At 51.4% G+C, this 14219-nt stretch overlaps 1 protein-coding gene and 1 long non-coding RNA gene across 4 annotated transcripts in view; both read right to left on the reverse strand.

Annotated features, from left to right (window-relative positions):
* Positions 1 to 304: 304 nt before the first annotated feature.
* On the reverse strand, positions 305 to 3448 carry LOC109026856 (uncharacterized). Its single transcript, XR_002005904.4, has 2 exons — positions 2506 to 3448; positions 305 to 1977 (listed from the first exon to the last, which is right to left on the reverse strand). It is a non-coding gene; the product is annotated as an uncharacterized lncRNA (long non-coding RNA).
* Positions 3449 to 6636: 3188 nt separating this feature from the next.
* Positions 6637 to 14219, reverse strand: part of LASP1 (LIM and SH3 protein 1) — a 52260-nt gene continuing 44677 nt past the window's right edge. For all 3 annotated transcript variants that reach the window (XM_004041837.5, XM_019026700.4, XM_019026701.4), the window contains 3 exons: positions 13909 to 14059; positions 13264 to 13367; positions 6637 to 9825 (listed from right to left, as the gene is read on the reverse strand). In XM_004041837.5, the coding sequence (XP_004041885.1) occupies positions 9652 to 9825; positions 13264 to 13367; positions 13909 to 14059 (429 nt within the window). In that variant the 3' untranslated portion in view covers positions 6637 to 9651. The remainder of the gene's footprint in view (positions 9826 to 13263; positions 13368 to 13908; positions 14060 to 14219) is intronic.

Here is a 14219-nt window from a genome sequence, read left to right on the forward strand (position 1 = left end):
TTTCCAAAGAGATAATGCGACCTTGGCCTAACACTTTCATTTGACAGAATAAACAGAAGACCTAAAGTTTATGTATTTATTTATTTTTATTTTATTTTTTATTTTTGTGGAGATTGGGGTCTCGCTATATTGCCTGGGCTGGTCTGGAATTCTTGGCCTCAAGCTATCCTCCTGCTTCTACTTCCCTAAATGATGGGATTATAGGCATGCGCCATAGCACTTGGCCTAGCCCTAAAGTTTAAATGACTTATGAAAGGTCACATAATTTGTTGCCAAAACAAAGCTTCCAGAATAGTGTTTTTTCTTGTCCATAATTTTTATGTTTTTATTATTTTTTTTTTTTTGAGATGGGGTCTTGCTGTGTCACCTAGGCTAGAGTGCAGAGGTGTGATCTCAGCTCACTGCAACCTCCGCCTCCCAGGTTCAAGCGATTCTCCTGCCTCAGCCTCCTGAGTAGCTGGGATTACAGGCACCTGCCACCACACCAGCTAATTTTTGTATTTTTAGTAGAGACAGGGTTTCACCACGTTGGTCAGACTGGTCTCAAACTCCTGACCTCAAGTGATCCTCCTGCCTCAGCCTCCCAAAGTGCTGGGATTCCAGGCGTGAGCCACTGTGCCTGGCCTTGTCCATAATTTTTAAACACAACTTTTCCATTTCAATTGTGACATATAATGCCTCAATTTTTGTTTTAAAACATGGAAATTGGACACAATGTTATTACTAAAAACTAATCTTTCTCCTTGTTTATTTATTTATTTATTTATTTTATTTTATTTGAGACGGAGTCTCGCTATGTCTCCCAGGCTGGAGTGCAGTGACATGATGTCGGCTCACTACAACCTCTGCCTCCCGGGTTCAAGCAATTCTTCGGCCTCAGCCTCCCGGGTATCTGGGACTACAGGCGCGCACTACTGTGCCTGACTAATTTTTGTATTTTTAGTAGAGGCGGGGTTTCACCCTGTTGGCCAGGCTGGTCTCCAACTCCTGACCTCAGGTGATCCATCCGCCTCGGCCTCCCAGAGTGCTGGGATTACAGGCATGAGCCACCACTCCTGACTCTCCTTGTTTACTTTTAAGCAAGAAAGGAAAATTAAATGTAGAACAATTATGATACACTTGTAAAAGGAATAAACACCCCAGATTTGCAGGCCAATTCTACTCTGAATCCCAAAATATATAGTTTCTTCAACTCTAATGGGTCAGAGAACTATGTGGAAAGTTTTTTCCAGAAAAGATCTTTGATTAAAACACACACACACACACACACACACACACACACACACACACACACACACACTCATTTTGGGGTAAGAGATTTTTCCTAAATAAGTGTACCCATCTTGTTTCTATCATTTATAATTCAATCAGGTGCAAAGAGAGGACTATATAACCATTTCTCCCTTTAAATGAGAAACTGGGATACAAGTGGTTTGAGGTGGGGAAGAAATGATACATTTTAAAAACTCAAATGACAAGTTCTTCCTGGCTGGAGAGTGAGACAAGAGAAACCACAAAACCCCAGACTGTGCAATCTGTAAAGACAGTGATAAAGTGACTGCTTCATAGATGAAGATGGGCAACTTGAACTTCCCCTTGAGTTTCACAAGGGAGTCCTGTGTGTGAGAAGGAAGGAACATATTTGAGTGTAATGTGCAGTTGCATTTAGATCTAAGGAAACTTAAAATGAATTTGTTTCCTTAATTCAAAATGAATTTTTGAGCAGTTCTCCACGGTAACTTTAATAAGTCTCCATTTCAATTTTCTGTTCTCAATCCCATCTACAGCTCAAACATATGCAGTATCTGCCAGCCCTGTCCATGAATTCCTGATGTCCCAGCCAAGTGCCTCTCAGCTCAAAAAGCCCCTTGCTTGCCAGGGGTCAGCCATGTCTGGAAGGCTCTGAAAGAGGTCTGCTGGGCAGCAGGACTGCTTCTGTGGATGACAGGCCTCTTGTTGGACTGGAGAGACCAGGAGCTGTAAGAAACCCAGAAATAAAAAGTCTCAGATGGGGACAACTGCAAAGTACCAGGAGTTCCTCCCTCCTCTCCACCATATCCCACAGTTGGACATCTCCCCGAAAACCCCACCCCAAGTAAAATTTATTTGCCGTCTCACCCTCAAATAAGAATGAGTCAATAATTAAGTAATGCAATTATACAAGCATAGTTGTAAACAACTATATTGCAAGTATGCTGACATGCAAAGATGTGTTTTACCTTTAATTACTGGAAGAAAATAGACAACTTGAGTTTGAGCACCTAACTTGAAGAAGAAATTAGGAAATAATAGTCCCTCCCCACCACATCCATCATTCCCAACCCGTTCTGCCTAAAAATCGTTTACATTGTGGATTTTATTTGTAATTTTTAAAGTCTTATTTTAAATTAGGTCCCAAAGAAAGAAGCTGGCATTTCTTATTCTTTTCAGAGAGGTCTGAGAAAAAAAATAGGAACGCAAACTCTTTCTTTTTTTCTTTTCTTTTTTTTTTTTTTGAATCAATACCCGAGATAACAGCAGAAGCAAAAATCCACCGGTGCGTCAGCAAGCAGGGCACTCGGCCATTCACCTCCATCCTTCCTTCTGAGCTGTTCTCCAGCAGGCTCCGGCCGCAGCTCCAGGCCACTAGAGCAGATAGATAATGTAGGACAGAATGACCAGGCCTATGATGGCAAAGAACATCAGGATGAAAATATCCAGCATTGTGGATTCCTAGGCCGACCAAGCCCCTGGATTCTGGTGAACCGTGAGCTGTGAGCACGGAGGTTGCAGTCGGTGGAGAGAAATGGCTCCCCTTCCCTCCACAGCTCAGCCCTGGTTCTTTCCCCTCCCCCTCCCGAGGGCCTGAGACTGAAGGATGCTGCAGCTCCACCAGCAGCTTCCTGCCCCCCCACCAACCACAGCCAACCAATCACAAAGCCTGGGGGTGGATAGCCAAGGAGCTGCCGGATTTAGACCCACAGAACCGCAGAATCAAAGGGGCTCCATTTCTCCCCAGGAACCCAATCCCACCCCTTTGTATCTAAATGGAGCCTGCATGCTCTGGAGGTAGGAGGAGATAGGATCCTACCCAGCTCCCCCAAGAGTGAATCCGCCTGACTGCCTTCTTCGCGTTTCCTCTCACACACCTCGGGCAGATTATCTCAGAAAAATCATGGTTGGGTATTGGGTGGGCCATTGGCAACTTCTAAAGGTCACGTTATGGGGAGACACAGACAAAAGTTTCATGTGGATCTCAGTGGGCTTCCCTGAGGGATGAAGCTAACATTTATACATTTCCTACACTGGGCCAGATATTGTACATGTGGTGCAATTTCAACCTCCCTATGAGTCTTTCATAGATGGGGCTCAGAGATGGTCAGAAACTTACCCTAATGGTTCATAGCTTAGATGTGTCAGAGACCAGCCGGGCACAGTGGCTCACGCCTATAATCCCAGCACTTTGGGAGGCCGAGGCAGGTGGATCACAAGGTCAGGAGTTCAAGACCAGCCTGGCCAAGATGGTGAAACCCTGTCTCTACTAAAAATACAAAAGTTAGCCAGGCTTGGTGGTGCATGCCTGTAATCCCAGCTACTTGGGAGGCTGAGGCAGAGAATTGCTTGAACCCGGGAGGCAGAGCTGAGATCGCACCACTGCACCCCAGCCTGGGCTACAGAGCAAGACTCCGTCTCAAAGAAAAAAAAAAAAAAAAATTAGCCGGGCGTGGTGGCAGGTGCCTGTTATCCCAGCTGCTCAAGAGGCTGAGGCTAAAGAATTGCTTGAACCCGGCAGGCAGAGGTTGCAGTGAGCTGAGACTGTGCCACTGCACTCCAGCCTGGGTGACAGAGCGAGACTCCATCTCAAAAATAAATAAATTAATAAATAAAATAAAAAGTCAAAGGCCGGGTGTGGTGGCTCATGCCTGTAATCCCAACACTTTGGGAGGCTGAGGCGGGTGAATCACCTGAGGTCAGGAGTTCAAGACCAACCTGACCAACATGGAGAAACTCCAGCTCTACTAAAAATACAAAATTAGCTGGGCGTGGTGGCACATGCCTGTAATCCCAGCTACTCAGGAGGCTGAGGCAGGAGAATCGCTTGAACCTGGGAGGTGGAGGTTGCAGTGAGCTGAGATTGTGCCATTGCACTCCAGCCTGGACAACAAGAGTGAAACTCCGTCTCAAAATAATTAATTAATTAATTAAAAATGTCAGAGACCAGGATTCAAAACTAGGCATGCTGACACCAAAGTCCATATTCTTCCTCTTGCCCCACACTGCTCCCCCTGTTGGTCCGGAAGGCCCCTACACCCCACGTGCACTGCTCAGCTTGCAGTGGACTGCTTTCACATCGATCCACCTACAGGACGAGCACCAGAGACCCCTCCTCCACCCACTCCTTCGTCTCTTTGCAGTCATTACCCACTGTTTTGTTTTCCTTCTTTCTTTTTTTGTAGAGACGGGGTCTTGCCATTTTGCCCAGGCTGGTCTCAAACTCCTGGACTCAAGCGATCCTCCCACCTCAGCCTCCCAAAGTGCTGGGATTGCAGGTGTGAACCACCGCACCCGGCCTAGTTTTGTTTTCTTTGGTATCCTCTTCCAAAAGCTCAGCATAGTGTTGTACACAGAGAGGACACTGAAGAATTCCCCGGGGGTATCCCTGAAATTTAAAAAATTCAAGTGGTTTCTTCTGAGGGGGAAAAGAGAATTATTTTATTCTTTTTTTTTTTTTATTTATTTATTTATTTATTTATTTATTTATTTATTTATTTATTTATTCTTAGACGGAGTCTTGCTCTGTCGCCCAGGCTGGAGTGCAGTGGCATGATCTCAGCTCAGTGCAAGCTCTGCCTCCCGGGTTCACGCCATTCTCCTGCCTCAGCCTCCCGAGTAGCTGGGACTACAGGCACCCGCCACCGCGCCCAGCTTATTTTTTGTATTTTTAGTAGAGACGGGGTTTCACTGTGTTAGCCAGGATTTTTGTGCCTTTTTATAAGCCTCAATTATTTTCTATTAAATTAAAACATTCCCTAGGACGTCTCTGAGGCCTAGTCTCCTTGGCCCCCACCCCAAATAGTATTTTTTTTTTAAAGGCCTGGGGTTAAGATATATTGGTAACCCCCTCATAATGCAAGACCTCAGGAACTTAGGCCACTGCCAGAAGGAAATCCAGAAACTCCTCCCATTGGCCCATTTCCAGGAGGCAGAGCTTTCTGTGAGCAGGGAGTGGAGACTTGGCAGCAATGTCCCCCAAAGCACTGTTCCATCAAATAGATCTGAAGGTGAATGAAGCCTCCCGGGGAGTGGGGCAGGCCGACATGAGGCAAGCTTTGCCAACTAATTCCCTTCTATTGGGAAAGTATTGGGCTGCCTGCACCCCTGGAGGGGAGCAGGTGTCAGTGCTGTCTCTAATTATACCACCCAGGGCTGCCTCGGATGCTCCCCACACTGCCCCAGCTCGGCTGACTCTGGCCATGTCATTCTCCAGATTACAAATGCTCAGCTCAGGAGAGCCCTCCTCCTCTCCACCCTGCTGTGATTCTGAGGCTGGAGAATGCCTTAGTTCTGAGCCCCAAGAGAGAAATGCCCCTCAAGCAGCTGGACCTGAGGCTGATTGGCAGCACTGAGCAGGGCCAGATTCCCCTCTCTACCACTGTCCTCTTCCCAAGCCCAATGAGCAAGAGGGGAGGCCGCCTGGCCTTCTGGCCAGTCACAGACCCTGGGCACCTGGAGCAAAACATGGAGCCCAGGAGACACACATCTAAGAGCTGCCACAGACACAGGCACATGGCCTGCCATGGCCAGGTGGCACAGCACCAGACTGTGAGCATCACATGGGGGTCTCAGGCCCCACTCTGCCACTAGCTGTGACTGCCACCAATCTGCTTTGCCTTTCTGGGTTTCAGTGAGCCCCTCTATAAGTAGTTACTTCTCTCACAGGGCTGAAGAAGAAGGAAGAAAGGGGATGTGTATTAAAGATTACATTCAGAAGGCACCGTGAATAGTGCTTTGGGTTGCCAGGCCACCTTACAGACAGCTTTATCCAGGTCCCGTCCCACTGTGGAATGCCCTGTCATCTCGTTCCTCAAATGCTTGGAGGTCCTGCTCTCCGCCTGGCAGCGGCAGAGTGCTAGAACTGCTCCCCAGCCAAGCTCATTCATTAATTCAACAGCTCCGCACCGCTCCTGGGCAGGTACCTGGGATTTAGAGATGAATTAGACTCATCACCTGCCCCAAGGGCTCTGGCTAGTGGGAAGACAGATATGTCACTGAGGAAGTGACACAGTAATACGAGACGGAGCTCAGGGAAGCTTCCGGGAGCATCACCAAGTTGGGCAGAGAGGAATGAGCGGGTGGAAAGCCAGAAGTAGGTTGGTGGGGAGTTCTCAGCAAGGAGGAAGTAGGGGCCAAGGGCCTGACAGACAGCAGCAAACTCCCCCTTGGCATCCAGACAAGTCATTCTCTTCCTGAGGGGCAGCAGAGGTCCCAGGAGGGCCACAGGCCAGTGCCCCCAAGCAGACAGGACACACACACACACACACAGTGGCACCTTACAGCTAGACACACACACACACAGCAGCACCTTACAGCTAGAGACACACACCCACACACAGACACACACAACAGCAGCTCAGAGCCAGAGACGAAACCAAGTCCGCAGGTAAAAATTATACTTTTATTTGAGTCACCAGGAGAAAGATTCACTTGTGGTTCAAGTCAAATGTTCAGAATCATAACAGGCCAGAAAGGTTTGATCCCGAGCACAAGCCCACGAGGGAGGGGACCAAAACAGACCAAAATGAGACAAAAACCCCATATAAAAAGATGAACTGGCGGCTTCACACACTCACACACATACACATACACACGGATGAAATGTTTGGACAGAGGCAAATTTCACGTGGTCATTTCTGTTTCTTTTTAAATACAGGTTTGTAGGGTGGTATTTTGTTTTTTCCAGCTATAAAAAAAGGCCCAAAAGTGCATGTGTGAGGGGGGAAAGGCAGAAATTAAGCAATAAAGTCATTTTCCCTGGAGGGACATGAGAGGGAGAAAACAGAAGGCAGTGCTGGGAGAACGCACTTTCCTCACCACTGGGCTTCTTGTTATTCTTAGTATTGGTCCACAAAAGTTATATTCACATTCTAGCTTTGATGCCTCTTTCCTGGGATTAAATGAGCTGAAAGACCTCTGTGAACTGTAGAGAAGACCAAGAGCTCAGCCCAGCCCAGCCCAGCCCAGCCCAGCCCCTCAGGGCTCTGTGCTCTTCTAGGGATGGATGGTTTTGGTAAGGAACAGACGCCCAGCAGCCCCCGGTCACTCAGCACCAGTGTGACAGTCCCTCCTCTCTCTGGGGGTGTGTAAGAAAACGGCCCCTATTTTTAGGACAGGAAGAGTAGAGGGAGGGCCTGCAGCAAGATTCCATGACTGGCTTGCCTTATCTGGGAAGGAGAATTAAGCTGAGTGAAAACAGGCTACTTCTTGCTGCTCCTCCCTTCCACTCACCACTCTCCCAAACTCAGGTCCTCTAAGGGGATGTGTCCCTGACCTTTGGTCCCCAAATCCACATTGTGCTTTGAGATCAAGAGGAAACAGAATGCACCAGCGCCACCCAAGACTCCCAAGAGATTCTCTGCCTCCCCGAGCCCCCAAATCGCCCAATATGAGATATTCCACTTGCCACCACCTAGGCTGGGGCCAGAAAGGAAAAGGGATGGGTCAGGCAGGGCCTCCCCACCCACAGTCTTTTCCTCAACCTCTCATTCGGGGCAAACATCCCCAAATCAATTAACAAGCAGTTGACAAAAACACCCATGATGACTGACTGTTGAACAGGCCAATACCTTCAGGTCCTGCCCCTCACCTGTGGGTACAAGTGTGCCAAGGGACAAGAGGCCAATGGCAGGGCCTGGTTGGGCTCAGGATGAAAATGGGATGGGGACTCCCAGAGGGTGGCAAGAAAACCAGAGATGAATCAAGTGAGGCCAGGGTTGTCACAGCCACCCATGAGCAGAGAGCAGGAACTGGATATAGCACCGTCTTTCCCTCCCCATCCCCGAGGCTGTGCTTCCAGTTTTGCAGCCCTGGGACCCTCTTTCTTGCTTCAAGGGAGCTTTATGTAAGTGAGGGGGAGGTCTAGGGGAAGAGCCCCAGAGGGAGACACCCACAGGGTGACACTTCTGCCACCCTATTCTGCAGCCCCAGACAGAGATGGGGAAACATATGCCTGGAGTGACAGAGCCTTCCTCCACCCCTTAGCCCCAGCAGGCTGCAGACCCTGTGGCAGCCCCAACTCCACACCAACCTCTTACCTTCCACCCTGCACACTGCAAAGGGCAGATTGGTGGGCTTCCTCCACTCAGAGATGGGGGGAAGGAGGAACTTCATTCCAAAGAAAACCTAAGGAACTTCTCTGCCCCAGGAGCCCTCCCCTCTCACTGTGGGTTCTGAGGAAACTCTCAGGGGAAGACAGCTCTTCATACCCTCACATAACCCCACCCACACACAGGCCCAGAGACACCTACAGACACACCCCCTGACCCATCTCTCACACTCACACTCACACACTTGCATGTCAGACACCTGCAGACATACATGCTCCTGCCTCCGCACACCAGGTCTTGGAGATTTAGTGGTCCCTGCTGACTTTGTGCAGCTCCAAGTCCACTTGGCATTGGGCTGGGGAGGGGAGGTCATGGAAGGCTCTGAGACATCTTCCCATGAGGAGCAGGGAGGAGCGGCCACCTAACCCAGATCCTGGGGGCTGAGGGAGGCTGAAGACCAAAAGATCCTGAGGCACCCTTGCCCTACACTTCGGGACCATGGCTTCCAGCCTAGGAGGCAGGCAAGGGTCCCTGGAGACTGGGGGTGGGCGTGGGGAAAGGGGCTGCGGAAGAGAACTCCTCGTTCCCCTCCTTCCGGTAGCTGTCCCTAAAATTAAGAAAGGCAAGAACCTGACCCAAGCTGTGCTTCCTGGGGAGCTCTTTGCCCGCTGCAGGTCTGCGTGGGCAGGAGGGCAAAATCACAGTGTGCGAAGGAACGCGCGGGGAGGGGATGAATTCGCCCCACAGCAGGAACCCCATTCTCCTGTTGTTGCCCTTGGGGAGGGAGGTAGGGAGAGAGACCCCAGGTGGGCAGAGCCCCCTCTTTGAGAAAGAGAGGTAGAGCCCATCCCACTGGTCCCTACACAGCGGCAGAGTCCCCATCGCCATCCCAGGAACCAAGAAGTGGATCCCACTCTGGGGAATGTAGGCAGCCCCTGACCTGGGGTCCTGGCAGTCAGGCTCACCCCAGCCCTGGAATGTGTGGGTATGTGAGGAGCTGGGCAGGAGGATGTGAGGGGAGAGAACAGAGGGGCAGGTGAGGCCCACAGGCCAACAGGTCTCCCATTCCAGCCCTGCCCCACGGGCCTTGCCCTCCCCCAGAGAGGCCCATGCCCGTTCCATCCAGAGAGAAAACCAAGAAGTCGATCAAGGGGGAAGCCTGCCAGAGGAGGGAGCCCGCAGAAGTGGCAGAAGAAGGCTTCAGTTGGCAAAAGAAGCTGGAAGAGGGGTAGGAATCACAAGCTGTCGCAGGTTTTAAAAAACAGAGACACTGAAGAATGGACGGGTCACGCCCAGGACGGATGCGATGCCGTGGAATGTGCTGAAGACAGATGGGGGCGCTGCGGGTTCAGATGGCCTCCACGTAGTTGGCCGGCAGCATCCCCGTGTCGCCGGTGCGCTCCACCGTCCCGTACATCCAGCCGTCGTCGATCTGCTGCACGTTGACGATGGTGTCCCCGTCCTGGAAGGAGACCTCGTCCTCGTCGGCGGCGCTGTAGTCATACACCGCGCGGTACCGCTTCTGTGGGGGAAGTGTGGTCAGCCTAGGGCCCTGCATGCCGGCTCACCTGGGTCTGAGCATTTTTTTCTAACTCTCCACGACCCTGGAGCAGAGCCTGGGGGAGCAGTGAACTCAGAAATGGAGCACCAGGCTCTGCTGCAAAGATTCTTAACCTCTTTGTCTTACTTTCTGAGAGTAATCGATCTTTTACAACCTTTGGCAGCTACTAAGGGCCAGAGGCAGAGCAGGGACCGGGTCACATCAGCTCTGCCCCACCTCCCTGAACAGGACTGCAGTAAGGTCCACCAGCCATGATGACAGAGTAATGTCTAAAAATACGACATGCAGGCCAGGTGCAGTGGCTCACGCCTGTAATCCCAGCACTGTGGGAGGCCAAGGCAGGAGAACTGCTTGAGCCCAGAAGTTTGAAATCAGCCTGGGAAACATAGTAAGACCCCCCAACTCCCTCTTTTTTTTTTTTTTTTGAGATGGAGTCTTGCTTTGTCACCCAAGCTGGAGTGCAATGGTGTGATCTTGGCTCACTGCAACATCCGCCTCCCGGGTTCAAGCGATTCTCCTGCCTCAGCCTCCCAAGTAGCTGGGACTATAGGTGTGTACCACCATGCCCGGCTAATTTTTGTACTTTTTTGTAGAGACAGGGTTTCACCATGTTGGCTACGATGGTCTCAAACTCCTGGTCTCAAGTGATCCGCTCACCTTGGCCTCCCAAAGTACTAGCGTGAGCCCATCTCAACAAAAAATAAAAAATTAGTTAGGCTTAGTGGTACATGCCTGTAGTCTCAGCTACTCAGGAGGCTGAGGTGGGAGGATCGCTTCAACCCAGGAGGTTAAGGCTGCAGTGAGCTAGCTGTGATTGCACCACTGCTGCACTCCAGCCTGGGCAGCAGAGCAAGACCCTGTCTCAAAAAAGAAAAAAAAAAACAGAAAAAACATGCCCTGTATGCTATTATTTGTATGATTATAAGCACCAGTAGTTTCTTTTAGAAGCCATGATGAGTCCTGTCCAAGTTCAGGACAAAGATCTTTCCTTGGGAGAAAAATCTTCAGAGGACAGAAGACGTGTCTATCAGGTTCCACCTTCCAAGCCTCAGCCAAAATCTGCCGCTTAAGCCCTAGATCTAGGTAATGTTCAGTAAGGCACACAAAAACCTACAGCGCCACCTACTACCAGGATGGAGTTTAAAAAAAGAAAGAGGAAAAAAAAAAAGAAAAATAAATCCTATAGCTATAGACAACATTCTACCTCCCCTGACCTTCACTGCCCTTGACTTGTCTCTGAGGCTCCACAGGACAGTTTGAAACCAACAGGTCTATGGGAGAAGAAGTCACACCTCCCATGAAGTAACCTCAGTCTCTCTCATCACCAATTCTGCCTCTATCTTGGGCTGAGCCACTCCCATCCATGCCTATATCCTGCAACAGCCTCCTGACGGTCTCCCTGCTTCTACCCTCAAACCACTGCCTCTTCTCAACACAGCTGCCAGGGTGGTCTTCCAAAAACCTATGTCGCTCTGCACAGATCACAGGTCACAGAGGCCTTCCTGGGGCCCACAAGTCCCTGCATAATCGGACCTCCCACCCTCTCCCACTCTAGTCAATTCGGGCTTCCTGCTGCTCCCTGAACTTTCCTAGAATATTCCTGCCTCAGAGCCTTGGCACTTCCTGTCCTCGTTGCACGGCTCACTCCTTCCTTTATTGAGGACTTTGCTCAAATGTCACGTCTTTTTTTTTTTTTTTTCTAGCTGGAGTTTCGCTCTTGCTGCCCAGGCTGGAGTGCAAATGGCGTGATCTCGGCTCACTGCAACCTCCACCTCCCAGGTTCAAGCAATTCTCCTGCCTCAGCCTCCCAAGTAGCTGGGATTATGAACATGCACCACCATGCCGAGCCAATTTTATATTTTTAGTAGAGACAGGGTTTCACCATGTTGGCCAGGCTGGTTTCGAACTCCTGACCTCAGGTGATCTGCCCACTTTGGCCTCCCAAAGTGCTGTGATTACAGGTGTGAGCCATCGCACCCGGCCAAATGTCTTTTTTCTTTGGAGATAGAGTCTTGCTCTGTCACCCAGGCTGGAGTGCAATGGTGCAATCTTGGCTCACTGCAACCTCTGCCTCTCGGGTTCAAGCAATTCTACTGCCTCAGCCTCCCGAGTAGCTGGGATTACAGATTACAGGCACACGCCACCACACCTGGCTAATTTTTGTATTTTTGGTAGACAGGGGGTTTCACCATGTTGGCCAAGCTGATCTCGAACTCCTGACCTCAAGTGACCTGCCCGCCTTGGCCTCCCAAAGTGCTGGGATTACAGGCGTGAGCCACCACACCCGGCCAAATGTCTTAATCCAGCTGCTTTCTATCCATCCCTCACCCTGCTGTCTTTCTCTTCACAGCGTGTCACCGCTGACCTTATGTTATACACCTATTTTCTTCTTGTTTTCTTGTTTGTCCCCCTGACTGGAATGTAAGCCCCCAGAGGGCAGAGAGGTGGCTTTATATTCAGAGATGGACCCTACACATCCAGGACAGACCCACTGAGGGAGGGACTGGCTGGGCTGCCTGGAACCTTATCCTTCAGACTAACTCTTGCGCCCACAGTGCCCTGGGCAGTCCTAACATCCCTTTGTGTGCCCAGAGCATCAGACTCCAGCCAGCCATTATCTCAGACGATTTTATCTCTCTAAGTATCTGTTCTGCTCCTACGTGAGCTACTTTGAATTCCCAGGCACCCAGCCTGGAGGCGCTGAGCCTGCCAGGAGCTTGGTAAGGGTGGCTCAGCGGCACCCATGGGTGGAGTGAGTGGCAGGACTTACAGAGCCGGGACTTCAGCTCTGAGGGCTCAGGAAGCCTGATCTCACCCCGTTGCTGCTGGGCTTATTCACTTGCTCTAGGCCTGGCTCAGAGTAGGTGAACCAGACGGACGCTGCCAGGGTCCCCAGCCCAGCAGGGGACACAGAGAAGGTGACCAACACAAAGAGCTCTTTTTAGTTGGAAAAAGTACTCTGAAGGCAGCCAGCGGAGTCGAGTGATGCAAAGCATCAGGGTGATGCGCTTTACACGACATGGCTGGGGAGGCCCCTCAGAGGCAGGGGCAGCCTGAGAGCTGAAGGATGTGGGGGCCATCCTCATGAAGCGAGGAGAGCAGCGCCCAGTGCTGGAAGGCCCCATGTGTGTTCCCAGGTAGCTGGGGTAAGGAAACCCCACCCAAAGCAGGGTGAGCAACCTGCCCATGGTACACCAGGGCTGGAATGCAGGGCCCCAGTCCCAGCCAGCCTCTGCCCACTACGCCAACCAATTTCCTCTCTGCTCACAAGGCTGAGATCCTTATCATCACACACAACAGAGGGTGGGTGCAAAGGTCAGGAGAATCCATGAGCTGTGTCCAAGCCTTCCCGAAGGACCCCCTGCCTCTGGCCTCTCCCCTCCGGCCAGGGTTACTCACCCCGCCACCACCTGGGGCGCTGCGCTGTATGGAGACTGGGGCTGCAGGCTCCTTGTAGCCACCATAGGACTGGGCCACCGGCTGCTGCTGGGGCTGCTGGTAAACTGGAATATGGGAGAAGACAGGGCTCGGAAACTGTCCTGCCAAACCCAGCCCCTCCCAGAGCTCCCGAGAAGTCCATACCATGCACTTCCACCCCGCCCCCAACCTGGCTCAAGCCCCACAGCTCAAAGGCTGATGTCCACGTGTGCACATTTGCCTGTGTGTTGTATCCCACGCAGGGGCTCTGAGCCCCAAGACCTGGGGGCCTCTCCTTTCAATCCTCTTGGCCCAGTACAGGCCTGACCCTGGTGCTCACGTCCTCGTTCTGGATGAGAATGGAACTTGGGGGCTTGGGAAGCAGTCCTTTCCACGCCTGCATGCGTGCGTGCATGTGTGTGTGTCTGTCTCTCGCCGACTTCCTCCCCACCCCAGCTGGCCCGGCCTCAGGTCCTCTGGTCCCCTCTTGCACACAAGAGGCAGAATCGCCTGTTGATTAAGAGCAAGGCTCCGGAAGGCGTATCTGTCTGTCTGTCTTCTCCTAGCTTCCTCCCCACCTCACTGGCCTCGCCTCAGGTCGTCTGCACCAACAGGACCCGCGCTCACCCGGGGCACTGGTCGGGATGTGGTGAGGCTGCTGCTGCTCCAGGGGCCGCCGGTAGCTGCTGCTGTCCTGCGAATCCCGGCGCTCTGGCTCCATGCCCTCGCCCCCGCTAGGGCCCATGCGGCTCTTCTCAAACTCCTCGTGGTATTTTATCTGCAAGGTCAGAAGGCACTAGGTGAAGGGTCCCACTGCAAACCACCCAGTTCCTTCCTGTGACCCTCAAGATCCCAAGATGGGAGAGACTCCCCAAGAGCTTTGGGTACAGAAAGCCAGGTCTCGCTCTGGAAGCACCAGCTGTGTGTCCTTGGACAAG

Source organism: Gorilla gorilla, chromosome 4 (genome assembly GCF_029281585.2).
Source record: "Gorilla gorilla gorilla isolate KB3781 chromosome 4, NHGRI_mGorGor1-v2.1_pri, whole genome shotgun sequence".
In the NCBI taxonomy this organism is placed as follows: domain Eukaryota; kingdom Metazoa; phylum Chordata; class Mammalia; order Primates; family Hominidae; genus Gorilla; species Gorilla gorilla.